This window comes from Sturnira hondurensis, unplaced genomic scaffold (genome assembly GCF_014824575.4).
Source record: "Sturnira hondurensis isolate 20B ecotype Veracruz unplaced genomic scaffold, ASM1482457v3 Scaffold0010128, whole genome shotgun sequence".
Taxonomy (NCBI): domain Eukaryota; kingdom Metazoa; phylum Chordata; class Mammalia; order Chiroptera; family Phyllostomidae; genus Sturnira; species Sturnira hondurensis.
Window position 1 is genome coordinate 11266180 of NW_028082759.1, and position 18557 is coordinate 11284736.

At 35.6% G+C, this 18557-nt stretch overlaps 1 protein-coding gene across 1 annotated transcript in view; it reads left to right on the forward strand.

Moving 5' to 3' along the window:
* LRBA (LPS responsive beige-like anchor protein) overlaps positions 1 to 18557 on the forward strand; it is a 522692-nt gene that overhangs the window by 80327 nt on the left and 423808 nt on the right. Inside the window, exons 18-22 of the mRNA XM_037058420.1 lie at positions 3481 to 3573; positions 4745 to 4853; positions 5256 to 5337; positions 8389 to 8512; positions 8804 to 8996. Coding sequence (XP_036914315.1) covers positions 3481 to 3573; positions 4745 to 4853; positions 5256 to 5337; positions 8389 to 8512; positions 8804 to 8996 — 601 coding nt within the window. The remainder of the gene's footprint in view (positions 1 to 3480; positions 3574 to 4744; positions 4854 to 5255; positions 5338 to 8388; positions 8513 to 8803; positions 8997 to 18557) is intronic.

Below are 18557 nucleotides of genomic sequence, written 5' to 3' on the forward strand. Positions count from 1 at the left end.
AGAGGGGGACTGTTAATGAACCTCTACTGACACATCATAGTCATAGTCTGTGGCTCTCTCTTGCTGTTATACATTCTGTGGAGTTTCGACAAATGTGTGATGAGATGTATCTGTAATTAGGGTATCATGCAGAGTATTTCCATTGCCCTCAAAATTTCCTGTGCTATATTTATCTTCCTTTCCCTCCCCCGTCTCTCCAAGCCCTGTCTCCATAGTTTTAATGTCTTCATGGTTTTTCATTTTTCAGAACATATAAAGTTGGAATCATACAGTAGCCTTTTCGGATTGGCTTCTTTCACTTAGTGATATCCATTTCAAGTTCCTTCATGTCTTTTCATGGCTTCATAGTTTATTTCTTTTGGGGTTGAATAATATTCTGTTATTTGAATGTATACAGTTTATCCATTTATGTTCCGAAGGACATCTTGGTTGCTTGAGAGTTTTGACAGTTGTATATAAAGCTACTTAAAATGTGCATGTGTGGATGTACGTCTTCAGCTCCTTTGGGTAAATACCAGTGAGTACCTAAGCATTTCAGTTCTCAGGTGCTAATGTAAATGCTAATGTAAAATCCCACATTACACTTGTCTATTGTTGGCAGATAGGAAAGCAGTTGACTGACACATTCTACAGCCTTGCTGTGATCGCTCTTCAGTTCCAGGATGTTTGTTGCTTCATTTTGGATTTTCTCCATAGGTGGTTATGCCGTTTGTGAACAAACTTTTATGTGTTCCTTCTCAATCTGTATACTGTTTTTTCCCTTTTCTTGTTTTACTGCATCAGCGAGAATTTCTCATATGATGTGAGAGAGGAGTGGTGGGAGGGGCATCCTTGTCTGGTACCTGATCTTATTGGGAAACTTTCAAGTTTCTTCCTTTTAAGTATACGTCATCTGTAGGTTTTTTGAAGATAAGTCTATTAAGTTCCCTGTATTTCTAGTTTAGAGTTTTTAACATGAATGGGTGTAGGATTTTAGCACATAGTTTCACTACATCTACTGATAAGATCAGTACTTTTTCTTATCTGTTCACATAATGGATTATATTGATTTTCAAATGTTGACCTACCCTTGCATACCTGAGATAATAAATCTCACTTAGTCATGGAATATAATTTTTTAAATACTTTTTTAGATTTGAATATGTTTTGAGGATTTTTTCATCTTTTGAGAGATACTGGTTTGTAGTTTTCCTGCAATGCCTTTTTCTGGTAATGGTGCCTCATAGAATGGGTTCGGGAGTATTTCTGCTGTTTCTGTTCTGTGAAGGGTATTGTAGAGAATCGGTTTAAGTTCTTTCTTAAATGTTTGGTAGAATTTACCAGTGAGGGGGCATCCTTGTCTGGCTTGGTTCTTTCCATTTTGGACCATTACTATATATTTATTCAATATTTTGGTAGATATAAGTCTATTCAGGGCATCTCTTTTTCTTCTGTGAGTTTTGGCAGATTGCGTGTTTCAGGGAATTGGTCTCTTTCATCTAGATTACAGAATTTGTGGACATAGAGTTATTTGTAGTGTTTTTAAATTATCCTTTATATGTCCATGGAATCTGTAGTGATAGCTCCTCTTTCATTTCTGATGTTAATAAATTGTGTCCTCTGTCTTTTTTTTCTTAAGCTGACCTAGCTTATTGATTATATTATTGTTTTAAAGAACCACATTTTGCTTTTACTGATTTTTCTCTATTGATTTACTGTTTTCAGTTTTGTTGATTTGTAGGCTATTACATATTACTTACATACTTCTACTTACTTTGGACTCAGTTTTACCCACTTTTTCTAGTTTCCTAGGGTGGATTACAGATTTAAGTTCTTTCTTTCCAGTATGGGCTTTCAGTGCTGGAAGTTTTCCTTTAAAGCATAGCATTTGCTGCGTGGACTTTTATAAGTTGCGTTTTTGTTTTAAGTTAGTTGAAAATAGTTTTAATATTTCTTGAGATTTCTTCTTTGAGCTACATGTTATTTATTTATTTATTTATTTATTTATTAATATATTTTATTGATTATACCATTACAGTTCTATTCCCTCCTTCATTCCCCTCCACCCTGCACACTCCCCCACCATTCCCCCCCTTTAGTTTATGACCACGTGTCTCAAGTTCTTTAGATTCTATATTTCCCCTACTATTCTTGCCCTCCCCCCTTTTTTACCTACCGTCTATGCTACTTATTTTCTGTATCTTCTCCCCCCTTCTCCTCCTCCCACTCCCCTGTTGCTAACCCTCCATATGTTCTTCATTTCTATGGTTCCACTCCTGATCTAGCTGTCCTCTTGATTTGCTTTTGTTTTAGGTGTGGTTGTTAACTGTGAGCTTGCTGTCCTTTCACTGTTCATATTTTTTATCTTCTTTTTCTTAGATAAGTCCCTTTAACATTTCATATAATAAGGGCTTTGTCTATGGCCATACCACCCTGAATGCACCTGATCTCGTCTGAGCTACATGTTATTTAGAAGTGTGTTGTTTAAACTCTATTTTGGAATTTTGCAGCTATGTTTTTGTTACTGACTTTTAGTTTAATTCTACCATGGTCTGAGAGCAAGCAGTATATAATTTCTAGTCTTTACACTTGTTTAGGTGTGTTTTATGGCCCCAAATTTGGTCTACTTGGTGAATTTTCTGTGTGAGCTTGAGAAAAATGTGTATTCTGCTGTTGTATGAAGTAGTTTATAGGTAGCAGTTATATCCAATTGAGTGATGGTATTGTTGAATTCACTGATGTCCTTACTGATTTTCTGCCTGTTGGGGCCTGTCCATTTCTGAGGAACGGATGTTGAAGTCTCTAACTATGATAGTGAATTTACCTACTTCTCACATACTCTTATACTTTACTGTTAGGCACACACATGTTAAGGATTAACATTTCTTCTTGGATAATTGTCACCTTTATCATTACTTAATTCTCTTCCTTATCCCTGATATTTTTACTAACTTTGAAGCTTTCTCTGTCTGAAATTAATATAGCTATTTTTGCTTTCTTTTGATAAGCGTTAGCATGGTATATTTTTCTCTATTCACTTTTAATTTATATGTTTCTTTATATTTACAGTGGGTTTTTCTTAAACAATGATTTTTTAAAAATATTTTATTTATTTTTAGAGAAGGAGGAAGGGAAGGAGAAAGAGAGGGAGAGGAGCATTGATGTTTGAGAGAAACATCGATTGGTTGCTTCTTGCATGCCCCAGTGGGGGATTTAGCCTGCAACCCAGGCTTGTGCCCTGACGGAATTGAACTGGCGACCTCTAGATTCTCAGGCCCGCACTCAGTCCACTGAGCCACACCAGCCAGGGCTAAACTGGGATTTTGAAGACAACCTATAGTGGAGAAGTGTTTTAAAATGTTACAAGTGTATATTAAATTTACCCATATCTTACTTGAAATTAGATTTATAATATATGACTATGAAAAATTTACATATATTTGAAATGTTTTCTTTCGAGTAATAATACACTTGGAGTAATTTGTTCTTTAATTCATTCAGCGTTATCTATAAACTTTTGGCATCAACAAGTGAAGGAATCAGAGTGCAAGCTCTCAAGGCAATGGGCTATTTTTTAAAACACCTGGCCCCAAAGTGAGTACTCATGAATTCTAAAATGAACCATAGTATATTACTTATTTTGCACTAAGTAGTCTCTCTTTTCTCTATTTTTATTCAGAAAATGATGTATAAATTTAATCTCATATCTACACATTAAAGATAAAGTGGGAACAGGAGTATGTTTTTTTAGTGAAAATTATTTAAATTTTCTATTTTTGTTCAATATGGGGACACATTTGTGTAAGTTGAATTCTAGATACAATGGAGACTTCATTTCAGGTGACTCATTCACCATTTCCTTTCTCTGTGTTATAAAAACTACCATATTAACTTGGATGTTTGTCCTATAATGTGTTCTGCTATAGGTATAATCAAAAACGAAAACTTCCATCGTTTTCTCTTAGCCGGATGTGGACATTCATATCTTAGCTATTGTTCCTTCTTACCAGGATTGGTTTATTCTGAAAAATAACCATTTTGGTGGTAGAAAAATGTTGTTGAACTGTAGTGTTTCTATTGAATACCTGGGCTGCCTGTAAGTACAATTTTATTCTAACACAGGCACAGTGACTTACTGGGTTATTATCGGTCACTCTTTCCACATAGCAGTGACAGTGTTGAATTGTTGCTTCAGAGACAATATGGTCTCTGAAGCCGAAAATGTTACTATCCAGCCATTTGCAAAAAAAAAAAAAAGAATTGACAATCCAGGTGTAGAATTGAATTTTATAATTCTTCAGTTTCCAAATTCTTGCTCGGAAGTTTAGTTTAGTATATTTATTTTCACGGCATTCATTTTCTTAATGTCTTGTATTTCTTTTGCTTTTTCCTCTACATCGCTTTTCTCTTTAACCACACACTCAGCTTTAGGTCATCACCCCTAGTGGAGCTCAGCTCAGTGCCGACAGAGAGCAGTAGCTAGTTAATGTACAGTTGCTCTGAAGGTTTCGGCGAAGATTTTTGCAGTGTTGTGGCGTAGCGAGTCTTATACTTTTTCTTTTTAAATTTTAGCTGTGCTTCAATTGTACTTTACATTTCTCTCTTTAAAGATTTTGTGGCCTTATAAGTCCTAGGTCAACAAAAGTTGGGAAAGTTACTGAGTTGGGATTTGTCGGTAATGTGAAAAACATTTTTGTGTCTCCATCATTCATATAAAATAGTGCGTACTAAGACTGTGCCTTTGGCTCTTTCTGTGTTGTCACAGAAGAAAAGCTGAAATCATGCTGGGACATGGACTGTTCTCCCTGTTGGCTGAGAGACTCATGCTCCACACAAATTTAATCACAATGACCACATACAATGTCCTGTTTGAGGTAGGAATAGCTAGAATTTGACTTCACTGATTTCTTATGGAAATGCCTATATAATTGACTTGATGGATGGCATATAGATGAAATAAGATCATTTAGGTTTGACGTACAATTTTGAAATTCATCAAATGATATGTGGCTGCATCTTGATCTATTAATATATGAATTGTTAAGGAAGCAGCATTTCTAAGTATTTCCTCCATTGTATTGACTATTTCATGTCTCATTTTATGCTTCAGTAAAAACAGAGTTAAAGTGTTGAAATCATTTAATAAGATGCAGAGGATATTTACTGTGATGACATTGGACTTTTAAAAATTCCGGTTGATATTGTGCTTAAAATTCTTTAACGATGCTGGCAATACAGTGATCATGATAATACCATGTATTGTTTCACACCTGTAGATTCTCATAGAACAGATTTGTACGCAAGTGATCCATAAACAGCATCCAGACCCTGACTCTTCGGTAAAGATACAAAATCCTCGTATGTATTTAAATACTTTTTTAATTTTTGTTTTTCTTTATTGAGATATGGTGTAAGTTTAGGTGTTTAACCTAATGATTTATTTAGTAAATGAATATATTGTAAAATATTTACTATAATAAGGCTAGTTAATGCATTTGTCCGTTCACAGTTGAAATTTTTTGTGTGTATGTGTGGTGGAAACTTTTAAGATTATTCTCTTAAAAACTTTCACGTGTACAGCCCAGTTTTGTTAACCGTGATCACCATGTGTATACGCCATCTTCAGAACGTCACCTAGTAACTGGACGTTTGTACCCTGTGAGTGAGTGCCTTCACCTGTTGTGCCCAGTCCCTCCTTTTTATGCTCACACTGTGAAAACCTTAGGCGAATGTTGTACACATTGAAGAATATTTCATTACCGGTAGTGATACAATATTAGTTTTATTTGTGTTTGATGTTGAATTTAACTTGAGATTGACCTTAGGTTATGTGGAAATGTTTATATAGAGATTTTGAAGAATTACATGTGTAAGATCTTGATTTAATGTATGTTCAGGTGATCAGTAAGTTTTCATTGCACTATTTAGTAATGTCAGGCTAAATTATGTGAACCATGGGGGTAGCTTTCATTCTGAATTACTGTCAATTTAAGAACACCAAGTTTGAAATTGAAAACTACCTACTTTGTTGTTTATGAACGTAGTGTGCTTCACAGTTTAACTTAGAATTCCAAAGAACTTGTACAAAGTGTACATTTTCCATCCTGTTTAAGATTACTGACATTAAAATAACTGGTTCATAGAGCTTTGAAATTTAATTACTTTTTATAGGGTGAGTTGCGTTTGTGGAACTCTATTTCAGTATTAGATTTAGAAACTCATACATGTCTCTGAAGTTTAATTTCTCTGAAGAGAAAGAGAGGGAGAGAAACACTGATGAGCAGTTGGTTGCCTCTCACAGGCCCCCAACTGGGGACCTTGCCTGCAACCCAGGCGTGTGCCCTGAGGCGACTTTTTGGTTTGCAGGACAGTGTTCAACCCCCCGAGCCAGGGCACCTGTATTTTCTTAAACAATACTTCACAATAATATAGCCCCCAAATTAGTAGCTATGATGATGGTCATTATCATCATTATTGTGATGATCACCATCATTGTAATTGTTGTTCAGGTAGAGAAATTTTAGATTTTCATTAGAAGAATTAAGAAATTGCTCCCCGATATCATTAATTGTATGGTAAAGTATCTACATGTTTGCTCTTTTGAACTTACTGCTTCAGAGTCACCAAAAACTTTGGCAAAGGTTGGCTTAAAATTTCTAAATTTTTATTGACTGGTTGATTTTAGGGAGAGAAAGGAAGGGAGAGAGGGAGGAGGAGAGGGAGGAGGAAGAGAGAGAGAGATTTGTTTTTCCACCTATTTATTCGTTCATTGGTTGATTCTTGTATGTGTCCAGATTGGGGATCAAACCTGCAACCTTGGCCTGTTGGGACAGTGTTCTAACCAATGGGGCTGCCTGACTATGGAGAATTTCTAATTGAAGGACAGACAAAGAGCTTCCCAGATAAGAATGAAGTTCATCATCACCAAACCCTTATTATATGAACCATTAAAGGGACTTATTTAGGAAAAAGATAAAAACTGTGAACAATAAAATGGCAATAAATATCTATCTATCAACAACTGAATCTTAAAAACAAACTAGTCAAACAAGAACAGAGACAAAATCATGGATATGGAGGGTGTTTGATGGTTGCCAGATGGGAGGGAGCTATGGGGGATGGGCGAGGAGGGGAGGGGATTAAGAAACACGGATAGGGAGCTACCGAATAGCCATGGGGACGTAAAGTCCAGTGTAGGAAATGGGGCAGCTGAAGAACTCCTATGCATGGCATAGGGATCTCAGCAATGGTGTGGGGATTGCCCGGGGGAGTAGGGGGTGCTGGGTGGAGGGGGAGAAGGGGGAAAGAATGGGACAATTGTAGTAGCATAATCAGTAAAATATAATGAAAATAAATGGTTAATTGGGTAAAAATTTGTATTTAATTTTAAATTCAGAGTTATAGCTCTTGTTTCTTTTTTAAAGTTCTTTACATATTTTAAATTTATTTTTTAAAGTTCAGAATAAGAAATTTAAGGCACCAATATTACTCCAATAAATTCAATATAAATTAAAAATGGTTATCTTTAAAAAAAAGAAATGTAGACAGCATTATATTTAAGACCATTATAATAATAATTTTATTATTATTTTTCAGAGTATTGAATAGTTAGTTTCCTTTGGGCATTTTGGTATCTAATTTTATTTTTAAAAGTATGGAAAAAATTCTTGACATCTTATAAAATCCATGATGAGCCCTGGCAGGTGTGGCTCAGTTGGTTGGAGCATTCTCTAGTAACCGAAAGGTTGCAGGTTCAATTCCCAGTCAGGGTGCAGACCTAGGTTGTGGGGCCTAGGGCGCAGGCAACCTCCAGTCCAGGTGTGTCTGGGAGGCGACCAAATGATGATCCGCTCTTTCATGAATGTTTTTCTCTCTCTCCCCTCTTCTTGCCTTTGCCCTCTCTCTACAAGCAATGAAAAACTGTCCTCAGGTGAGGATAAAAAATTGTTTTTTTAAATTCACGATGATAAAGAAAAGGGTAGGTGCATACCATAAATTTTGTTGAAGTGGTGAATTTAATCTTTTTTCCTGGTGTTTTGGTTATAGTATTTTTTAAAAAGATCAGCAGTACTAATTTGCAGTGAGTAGGGAGAGTTGTTAGTATTTTTACCGTCATTTAATTTGTTCATAATTTAACTCGATTTATGATAACCTTTTAAAATGTGTCTTTTAACATCCTAATGGCGAAATTAAAATTCTTGTTAGTGGATGCTTGTGAATGAATGTATTGTCTCTCTTTTGGGCACATGATGATTTTTTTCAGTAACACAAAAGAGGGTGTTTTTAGTACACATTTATGTCAGGGGATGAAACAAATTGCAATATATTGATGATCTTTCATCATGAAATGTTTGTAGTGTTCTGTTTTTTTTTTTTTTTTTTTTTACTAATTTATGAATTGTCTTTCAGAGATACTAAAAGTAATTGCAACCCTACTTCGAAATTCTCCGCAGTGCCCAGAGAGCATGGAAGTACGCAGAGCCTTTCTTTCTGACATGATTAAACTTTTTAATAACAGTAGAGAAAACAGAAGGTGAGCACATGAGAAAGTATTTATTTGCAATATTCAGGTCCAGGTTTGAATAAGCCCATTTGTCTAACAGAAATTGCTTTAAAATAACACCGTGAAATGAATTTTCCATATGCTTTTTTCATTAAGGGTATATGAGTAGTGCACCATACACTTAAATTGAGTTTTCATTACCACGTTCTTTAATTGTTTCAATGCACAGATGAAGGTGGGTGTTTTGTTTATTTTGAGCTTTCACTTTTTAGAATTCTTTCAGATGATTTAAGTAATTGAGTATCCTCTTGTAATTTTTAGGAGCTTGCTACAGTGTTCTGTGTGGCAAGAGTGGATGCTTTCTCTCTGCTTCTTTAATCCTAAAAATTCTGATGAGCAAAAGATAACGGAAATGGTATATGCCATATTCAGAATCCTACTTTACCACGCAGTCAAGTATGAGTGGGGTGGCTGGCGTGTGTGGGTGGACACCTTATCAATTACGCATTCGAAGGTAAGTTTCTTTGCGGAAGTGTTTTTAGCATTTTAAATGTTTAAATGTCTATAATTTTGAGTTTTACTCATTTGAACACTTTATATATTTAAAGTTAAGGAAAAAAAGGCAGGTTATTCTCTGAAAGTCAAATGAACAATTACAACAGGAAATAAATAAAGTATTTCCAGTTTTTTCAGAAACAACTTTTTTTTTCAAATGTCATTTTTATGTGTGCTTAAAGTGAAACCTCATGAAACAGCGTATTATTGAGTAGACATTTTCAGGTCTGGTACTCTGAATTTATAGTGGTTTGGAGCTTTGAACACAAGGTGGCGCAGTACATTCAAAGATGAGCAGTTGCTTTGTAGAAGTGGTTCGGAAACCGAAATCCGTGGCTGAGGTTTGCCCTTTGATAGTCTTTCAGCCAGTTAAAAAAATCACTTTGGAAGAGTCTCCTAATCTGTCTTTTTTTTTTAACTAAAGCCACTGTAAGTTAGTTATTTTTGTATAACTTTTGTTTACAATTTTTAATGAAATATTGAAGGCATACAAAAAGGTTTGAGTGATAATGTACTTACCACTGTTTATGAAGTTAGGTTCCCTGTTCCCATTGCTTTGTCTACCATTTCAGCCTCCCTCTTCCTCCTCTCACCCGGATTTGGTATTTTTTTATATCTATGTCTTATGTGTATTTTTAGCAACATATATATAACTCTAAGCAAGAATTCTATTTCGAATGTTTATGCCTAACAAGTGATACATTAAATGCATTTTTTGGTCACTTCTCGTTTTTACTTGTTTGAGGTTCGTTCACATTGACCCACACGCTCGTGTTCCTTTTCTCCTTTGCACTGTGTTCCGAGGCGTGACTTTGCCCACTTCCCAGATGATGAGCATTTGCGATATATCTTGTATATATTTGGAAGTTTCTCCCTCTGTATATTCCTAGAAGTAGAACTACTGACTTTTAAGATGTAGGTGTTGAACATTGTTAGATAATTGAAATTCTTTTCCAAACTGGTGTATCAATTCTCATTGCTTCATATTATCTCATCACTTGGTTTGGCTGGAATTTGAACAATTGGCTAATTCGATATGTTTTAAATGCTATACCTCCATAATCCTAATTTGCATTTTTCTTGTTGTTTTGTGGGAATTCTTTGTATATGTTTGGTCTTAATGATTTATTAGCTATGTTGTTTATGAATGTCTTCTGCCAGTTTGTGGCTTGTCCATTTCAGGAGTTTTATGGCATTTGTCTTCTGAGGAAGTTTTATATTTCAAATAATGTAGTAAAATTTTTCTTGTATGGTTTATGCTTTTGGTATTTTATTTAAGAACTCTTTCTATATTCAGAAGGAAGATAAATATATAATTATAAATTGAGTAGAAGGAACTGAAATGATAAATTTGGTATGTCTTTAAATGTTTCATTTTATTGGCTATTACAGTTATTACTCTGGCGTATTTTGTCATTGTATTGGAACACATTGTCAATTCTTAAATATACGGTTTCTATGTGTTTGAATACTTTTACGTGTTTGAACGTACCTGAGATTTATTCACTCTGCCATTTTCTTCCTCACTGAGAGGAGGGTGCACTAGTAGCATAAGGTGGTACCCAGATATCTTAGATTGGAAATACTACCCTAAAAATTGATGTTTGAGAACAATTCCGTGCTAAGTAATAAAAACATGTGATTTTATAAAATCCCATTTACCTGACATCAGCAAAATTTGGCCTGACCTGTTTCTGAAAATAAAGTTTCATTGAAACACAGCTACTCCCATATATATATATATAATTTATATATATTCAGTGGCTGCTTTCATGCTACAAATGTTGAGTATTTGCAACAGAAACTATATGGCTCCCAAGCCTGAAATATTCACTGTTCGGTACTTTGCAGAAACTATGTGCCACCTCCTGTCTAACGGTATTTAGTTTGCGCTGATGCCCAGCTATCCTGGTTTCCATTGTAGTGGGCTGTGGGAAGCCGGACTGATTTTTCTGGTAGGACTGTTTCCCCGTTATAAACTCCCACGGGGAAAATAGGTTGAGTGTGGGCCTCATATGCATATACATTTGGATTGGATTTCAGGTATATCTGGGGGATTGCAGGTTAGGGACGTGCCAGTATAAATTAGATTTTTCAGATTTTCTAAACAGTGGATGTTGATTCAGTACTTTTGTAGACGCTGTAATTGTGCAAGTCCTTAGGATGGATAGTGAGGGGAATCCAGCCTTTCAAGAAGGAACCCCTGACGTAGCCTGAAGACTGTGGGGGCCCAGGAGACCTGGGCGTGTGAGAGAGTGTGTGAGGCCTTCCTTTCCTAGCTGCAGATCTGTTTGAGGGTGGATTTCTTATAATACTTCCATCAAAACAATGCAGTCCACTAGACTGATACAAAAGTACATATTAGAATGCAATAATCTTCTATTAAGCAGTATTTAAAGAGATGCAAAAAGTGTGAAATATCACTTTTCTCATTATTTTGAAAAAGTGTCGTTTTTCAAAAATATTTTTAACATAATGGCTTACCATTAATAAATTATAAATATCTTAATTTTGTACTATTTTTAGTTTTAATTTCTAATATGACAAGTAGTAATAGATATAGACCGTATAAATAAAAGATGTTTGCGGGGACTTAGTGCTATTTAAGAGTGCAGAGGATCCTAAGACCAAAGAGCTTGGGAACTGCCGAAGCCGTAGGGGTGTTTAGGGCCAGCACCGTGGTCTTGTCGAAGTTCCCATTTGCAAAAGGGGTTGGACCAGGAGGTGTCTGAGGTGCTTCTGAGCAGTTTTAACTAAATATTTATACCTGGTTACCAGTTTGTTTGTGTAAGCAATGAGGAGATCATAGAATCATGGAGACAGGATAGTTCTGGGTTTAAATTCTGATCTGTAATAATTTTTAGCTGTGTAAACTTAGGCATGTTGCTCAACTTCACAATCAAGGTCTGATCTAAAAATGGTAAGTGTGTATCTATTTGTGTACTTGAGATTCAGAGTTAACGATTGAGATTATAAAAATAGAATTAAATGCTCAGTGACTTTTCCTTTGTTATAGCTCTGTCCTTTATCTTACTAATCCTTTTGTTGCCCCAGTCCCTTCATCTGTGGTATGAATACAAGTTTTAAAATACTCAGTTACAGCCACAATAATAGGTGTAGCATATATGTTACGAAGCAGTGATTTTCAATCTTTTTCATCTCATGGCACACACAAACTAATTACTAAAATTCCGAGGTACACCCCAAAATGTATCTTTTTCTGATCTGATAAAAAATAGGTATAATTTTGATTCATTCACAGTGGACAACTACTGTTGTGTTGCGGTTGTCATTTTTTAACTCGCCAGACTAAGGGAAAAGAGGCCCGTGCTCCTAATAGTGAGGCGGTGTTGCCCACCAGTCGGAAGGCACTGCTGAGCAGGTGTTGTGAAGGAGGAGCTGCGGCTGTCCAGGGTGGGAGTTGCCCTGTGGTTTTCTCATCCACCCCCGTCCCTGCTCCCTTCAAACCGAATTCGTACTTTGGATTTTGTCTGTAGCATTTTCTTCTTTAAAAAGTCAAAGGTGTATCTCTAAATAATGTTATTTATTGTTGCCTATTATGTTTCATGAAAATAACATCATACTATTGAACTCTTCCGTGACAGTCTTTTTCTGCCAAACCTTATGTTTTTAGGGTTTTTAAAAAATCATTACATACAGCTTTGGTTCATTCATTTTCAATGTTATGAATAACTCAGGTGCTCAAAGGCAGTGGTTTTAATACAGTTTAGTCATTTGTAAACTTTTTATAACTGTGGCTCACAGTAAATGGTTGTGAACAGGTATGGATGTCCACACACATCCCTTTCCCTCCACAAACTTGAAACGGAGGTTCTGTGATACAGTATTTACTCTTGTTAAACCTGGGTATGTAGTGATGCACTCGTCCTTTTTTCTTTTTTGTTTAAAATTGCTGCTAACACCCCAGTAAGAGATTCCATGTTTTGCCAATGGAATTGTCCTCAATTTGAAAAGGACTGCTATGGGATATATAAGTAGGAGTAGAATTGTTACTCTCTAACCCCAATAGTGTTAGATTTCTTGTTTTTGTAACGTTTTGTTTTTTTATCTACTCTGAACTTTTAAAAAATGATTTCTAATTCTTCATACATGTCCACATCACTTCTACTCTGGACATTTCTAGTGGTTTAGTAAGTTTAGGTATTATTTTCCTCTAGATTTTATTAAGCTGAAAATAACTTATATAATGTTAACTCCATAAACGTTTTGTTCTTATCTTCTTAGAAAAAAAATAAGATTTTTTTTTGCAAAGTAATGTCCACCTGATCTTTGACTTGAGAATTTTTCCTTGGGAAAAAATGTATTTCCTACCTAACCTACTATTTCACTTGAGCAAAAAGTCTCCTGTCTGACTATATTGGTTCTAGTCTTTCTAATGTGTATCATACTCTGTTAAATCTTTATTTTTGTTCATTCATGGCTTACACTTTTTGTTTCTTTGTACCTACCCAAATCCTTTATATTTTTCAGGGCTTTGCTAGTTAAAGCACTTGTATGTGACAGTTTTTGGAAAGCTAGGGCGATGTCATTCTCTACGAATTCACAGCACTTAATTTTCTCTTGCTGCGTCTCTAAGTGTCTCTCCTGCCCTCCCCCACGGTGCCTTCCTTCCCCCTCTTCTTTGCCCTCTTTTCTCCTGCCTTCTCTCTTTCCCAACCTGCAACTAATCAATCTTCCACACCCCCCGTCCTTGGTATTGGCACTGACTGTGGCCGCTCTCCATCACTGCCTAGCTGGCTCTCCCTCTTTGCCTGTTCTCTTTCTCTTCTTTTAGCCACTATTTCCCTCTTTCTTGTTCCTTTATGTCTTTTGCTCTGATTTTCCCTCCAACATCCCTTTGTCCATTCCATACCCCTTGCCTTATTCCTTCCCCCAACATACTTCTTTTTTCCTGTTTGTTCTGTGCTTAGTAAATCTGCATCTGTTTTGTCTCTGCTTTCCTCCCCCCTCCTTGGTTGGTCAAACATGCTGTGGACTCTCTAATTTATTTTCACACTGTCTAGTTGCCCACCTCTTTTTTTCCCTTTTCTATCCTTATCTTTCCTTTTTATCTTCTTTTCCACTTCTCTCTTTTCTTCTTAGGGATAACTGTGTCATGTTCATGAAGAACAGCAGTAATGAATAATATAGAAAAGGTAAACTAGCATTTAGTCATGTATGATTCTGTAATACCTCTCATACTGCATATTACTAATTGAAAGTGATTTCTTTTTTTTGGCTGTTAATTGTAAGCTTCTATTAGCAGGGATAACAGATTTTATGGTTCTTCATATCTCCCATAGAACGGTTCATGGTGTTGAGTACTTGGCAGCTGCTCATTAAATATTTGTCGCAGGAAGGAGAAGGAAGAACCACATCATATTGTTTGGGGCTGTTTGGTTCAACTGTCATATGGCACCATGCCACCCCATGTGTGCCTTAGTGTCTCATTCTTCTCTTGCCAGTGTTCAATGAAACAGCTGCAGAAGCTGCCTTAAAAATTATTTATTTATTTTTAGAGAGGGGAAGGGAGGGAGAAAGAGAGGGAAAGAAACATCAATGTGTGGTTGCCTCTCAGGCACCCCCTACTGGGGACCTTGCCCACAGCCCAGGCTCGTGCCCTGACTGGGAATTGAACTGGAGACCCTTTGGTTCACAGGCTGGCACTCAACCCACTGAGCCTGGGGCAGAAAAACTTAAAGTTACTCGTAAGTTGATTGTTATGATTTTTATCTTTAATTTTAATGTTTAATAAGTGTCCTCTAGTTTTATTTCTGTGTGAATTTCCTTTATGAACTAAAAGCCTTCCTGTTTCTTAAGGTTTATATGAAGTAATTTATTTGAATATTGTTATGTTAATTTTTGGGAATTTTAATATGTTGACATTTGTTTTTAACTTATACATGAAGACTCTTCAATATTTAGTGAAGTTTAGGATAGAGCTGAAGTGATTCAGTAATTAGGCAAATAATTTGTAGCATGCAGTTACAATTCTACTGAATTTATGGAATCAGATTTTTCTTCTGAAAATATTAATTGTAAAGCTTTATAAATGTTGTCATGAATGTGATACTGAAAGGACTGAAATGTGAGGTTATTTTTTCCTTTTTTGCAGCCATTTTAAATCTCAATTCCTCAAAGTTATAACATGGTTTTGATAAAGAACTGGTGTGTAAAAGCTAATGTTACAGAATTAGATAGCTTTTGCAGAGTTACACTAAGATACATTCAGCTGCTATAAAAAGCCAAAGAAACTCAATTGCAATTTTATTGTCCACTTTGATAGATTCCCTGCCACCTCTGTAGCAGGAAAGCTGTTTGTCACTGTGTCTCCCTCCTCCAGCAGCTGAGCTGGGCTTTGCGAACAGTAGCAGGCTCTTCTGGGGTAACCGCACTGTGTGGGTTACTTTGGTCACCGGGCTTCAAATGTGTACCTGTTAAAAGTAATCTTTTAATTCCTTTATTTTCTGGTGTTCTTTAGATATTCAATATTTATATTTTTCTCTTTTTTTATGCTACAAGTGGAACGTTAAGTTGAGTAATTAAATAATACTGTTTTTACTTGGTCTACTAACATGCTTCTACTCTTTAATTAAAACTTAAGTCATTTTATATATTCTGAATTAGGAGACCTGTCCAAAATTTTTTTCTAAACAAATAAAACTAAAAACTTCAGATAGTACATTTAAAATAACCAAGTACAAGTTATTTGCACTTGAGTTAAAAATACAATATGATCTATATTTTTTTCTATAGGATCAGTTTGGGTAAGGCATTTAATTATTTTAGATTATTTGAAATAAGATCTTAAGATTTTACCTGCTGTTAACAATATAATGAAATGGCTTAAACATAAATCTCAGTCATTTTATATCAGAAGAAAATACAGTTTAGGTTGGATAAAAAGCAGGTGGAGCTCTGAACAGTGTGACTCCGTTGGGCATCGTCCCACAAAGTGAAATGTCGCTGGTTCAGTTCCTGGTGAGGGCACATGCCTGGGTTGTAGGTTTGTCCCCTGTGGGGGCCTGTATGAGAGGCAAACATCAGCTGTGTCTCTCTCCCATTGTTTCTCTCCCTTTCTCCTTCCCTTCCGCTCTCCCTAAAAATAAATAGGTTATTTATAACTATATATGTAAATATATATAAGTATATATATTTAAAAAAACAGGTGGAAATCAATTTTGTTTAGAATTTTCTAAGTGGTTTCTTAAAAATATTAAAAAATCACCAGCATATAAAAGTATTAAATAGTAACCTGGCATATATAAATACACATGTATTTGTATGTTTATGGTGGCTATATAATAAAATTAAAGCTATATATTTTTCAAGTAAATTTCAAGAGTTATAAAAAAGTTCACATTTCATGATTGTCCCCACTTTCTACTTAGTTGCTAAAGTATTCTTTAGCTTTCAGGTTTTTTAACCAACCAGTATTTATTATCCTTTTTTACATTTGTAAATGATGTGTGCTCACTGTAGGTACCTTGGAACCTAGTTCAACTGTGTGCACGTGCAGATTAAGAATCACCCATTATCCACTCACCTGCGCCTGACTTAGTGTTAACGTTTTAGCACAGAACTTTTCAGTCTTTTCTTACATGAATAAATATACACATACAAACATATACATACATACATACAGTTATTTCCTCACAAATACTATGGTCGTATTTGTGATACTGTACAGTGATTTCACTTAATGGTCTACTTCTGACATGCATTTTATTTTATTTTTGTGTGTTTTAATAAAGCTTTATTGAGAACAACAGGCTGCAGCTGGATTTAGGGTGCTGCTGCGGTTTCCCGCCCCTGTTCTAGAACAGTGCTAGGGGAATCCGTGCGCCCCAGCACTTGTGTTCAGGCAGCCACCGTGTGGTAGTGGAAAGAAGCTTTGGACTCAGGCAGTCTGGGTTGAACTTCCTGTGGAAGAACTTGGGGATGTTATTAAACTTCTCTGACTCTTAATTCATTCATCAGAAAATGTAAATGAAAGAGTCATGAGCGCACTGTGCCTCACTCAGTGCTTGGAAAATAGAAGAATTGGTGAAGTCGTTACTTTTTTCTTTTCTCATTTCTCTTATTCCTTCTTAGCTTAGTGTCCAAGGCCTGAAGGTGTTTGATATTTTTGTTGCATTTGGTATGCACTGCTACATTGCTTCTTAGAACTTGCTGCCCCAATATGTTGCTGCCAGTGGTGTGTACCTGTTTCCCCCATAATTTACTAGCATTGGGTAGTTTAATTTTAAAAATAAGTTAGTTACTTTTTATCTAGGTATAGTTGGTACACAGTATTATGTTAATTTCAGCTTTATGGTGTAGTGATTTGACATTTACATATATACTTACAGTATGATCATCACACCAGTTCTACCACCGTGCAAACTTACCACAATATTATTGACTGTATTCCCATTCCCATTTCTCTTTTTAATTTCAAAACCAATATTGCTTTATTTTCCAAGTATATTAAATAATAAAACCTCAACATTTTCAGCCTTTTGGACTACCTCCCCCCACTTCCCTTCCGTCACCGATTTGTTGATGATCTCTTTGTGCGTCTGGTCTTTTTGTTTCTGTTTTTTATTTTGATGTTGTTTCCTTACAGGAATTTTAATGGCTGCATGTTATTAGGTGCATATGTAGTGTATCATTATGGAGAAGTGAAGTTAAAAGTAAAAGTTGTATCTTTGATGTAATTAACGCCGGTGCTCTCCGATCACTTGTAATTCTAGGAAGGAGTGATTGGATACGTGATTTAAGTTTTCTTTTGCTATTGGGGCATTCTCCAAAGTTTTATTTGGAAAAATCGGTTGCGGTGATATTTTTTTAGATCTATGACCTCCTTCAGGGGAGGATGGAGAGGTCTGAATCCTTCCTGTACTTTCTGTTTCTCAGATTCCTTCATCTTAAAATGTTCATTACACCAATGTGCTGATTTGGGGTGCTGTCTTCTGGACCCCATCAAAATATATTACCTGTTCGAAAAGTGTTCAGTTTGTGACATGATGAACATATATACTTAATATGTATATGACTTGTTTCCTTCATGGGATTTTTTTCCCTTTGTTCTTGAATTTATGCTACTTTTATAACTAATGCTCTTAGGTAGCTTTCTTTGTATAGCCTAGGCTTTATTCTGATTTTCCTGTAGTCAGGATGTGTTAGGGTAGTGTTTAAGACGTTGGGTTTGAACCACAGCATTTATATGTGTAAACAAGGTGCTTTGTGTAAAATAGATCAGTAAATTTTTAGAAACAAATATTTATAATTTGATTGCAATGATTACAACTGTGACCTTATACCATTTTTGTACAAGGTGTTAGATCAGTGTCTTTGTAAAAATACGTTGTGTGGTGGTAATCATTTCCAGCTATGCTTATGGGTACCACCCCACTAGGGAAGATTCTGCTGTTTTTAAAGATGTGTCTCATTTATCAACTGTGGGAAAGTTGGTAATATAAGAATTTAGAAGTTAGCATGTCATAGCTTGTATTTTTATAGGAAAATAAAATAGAGC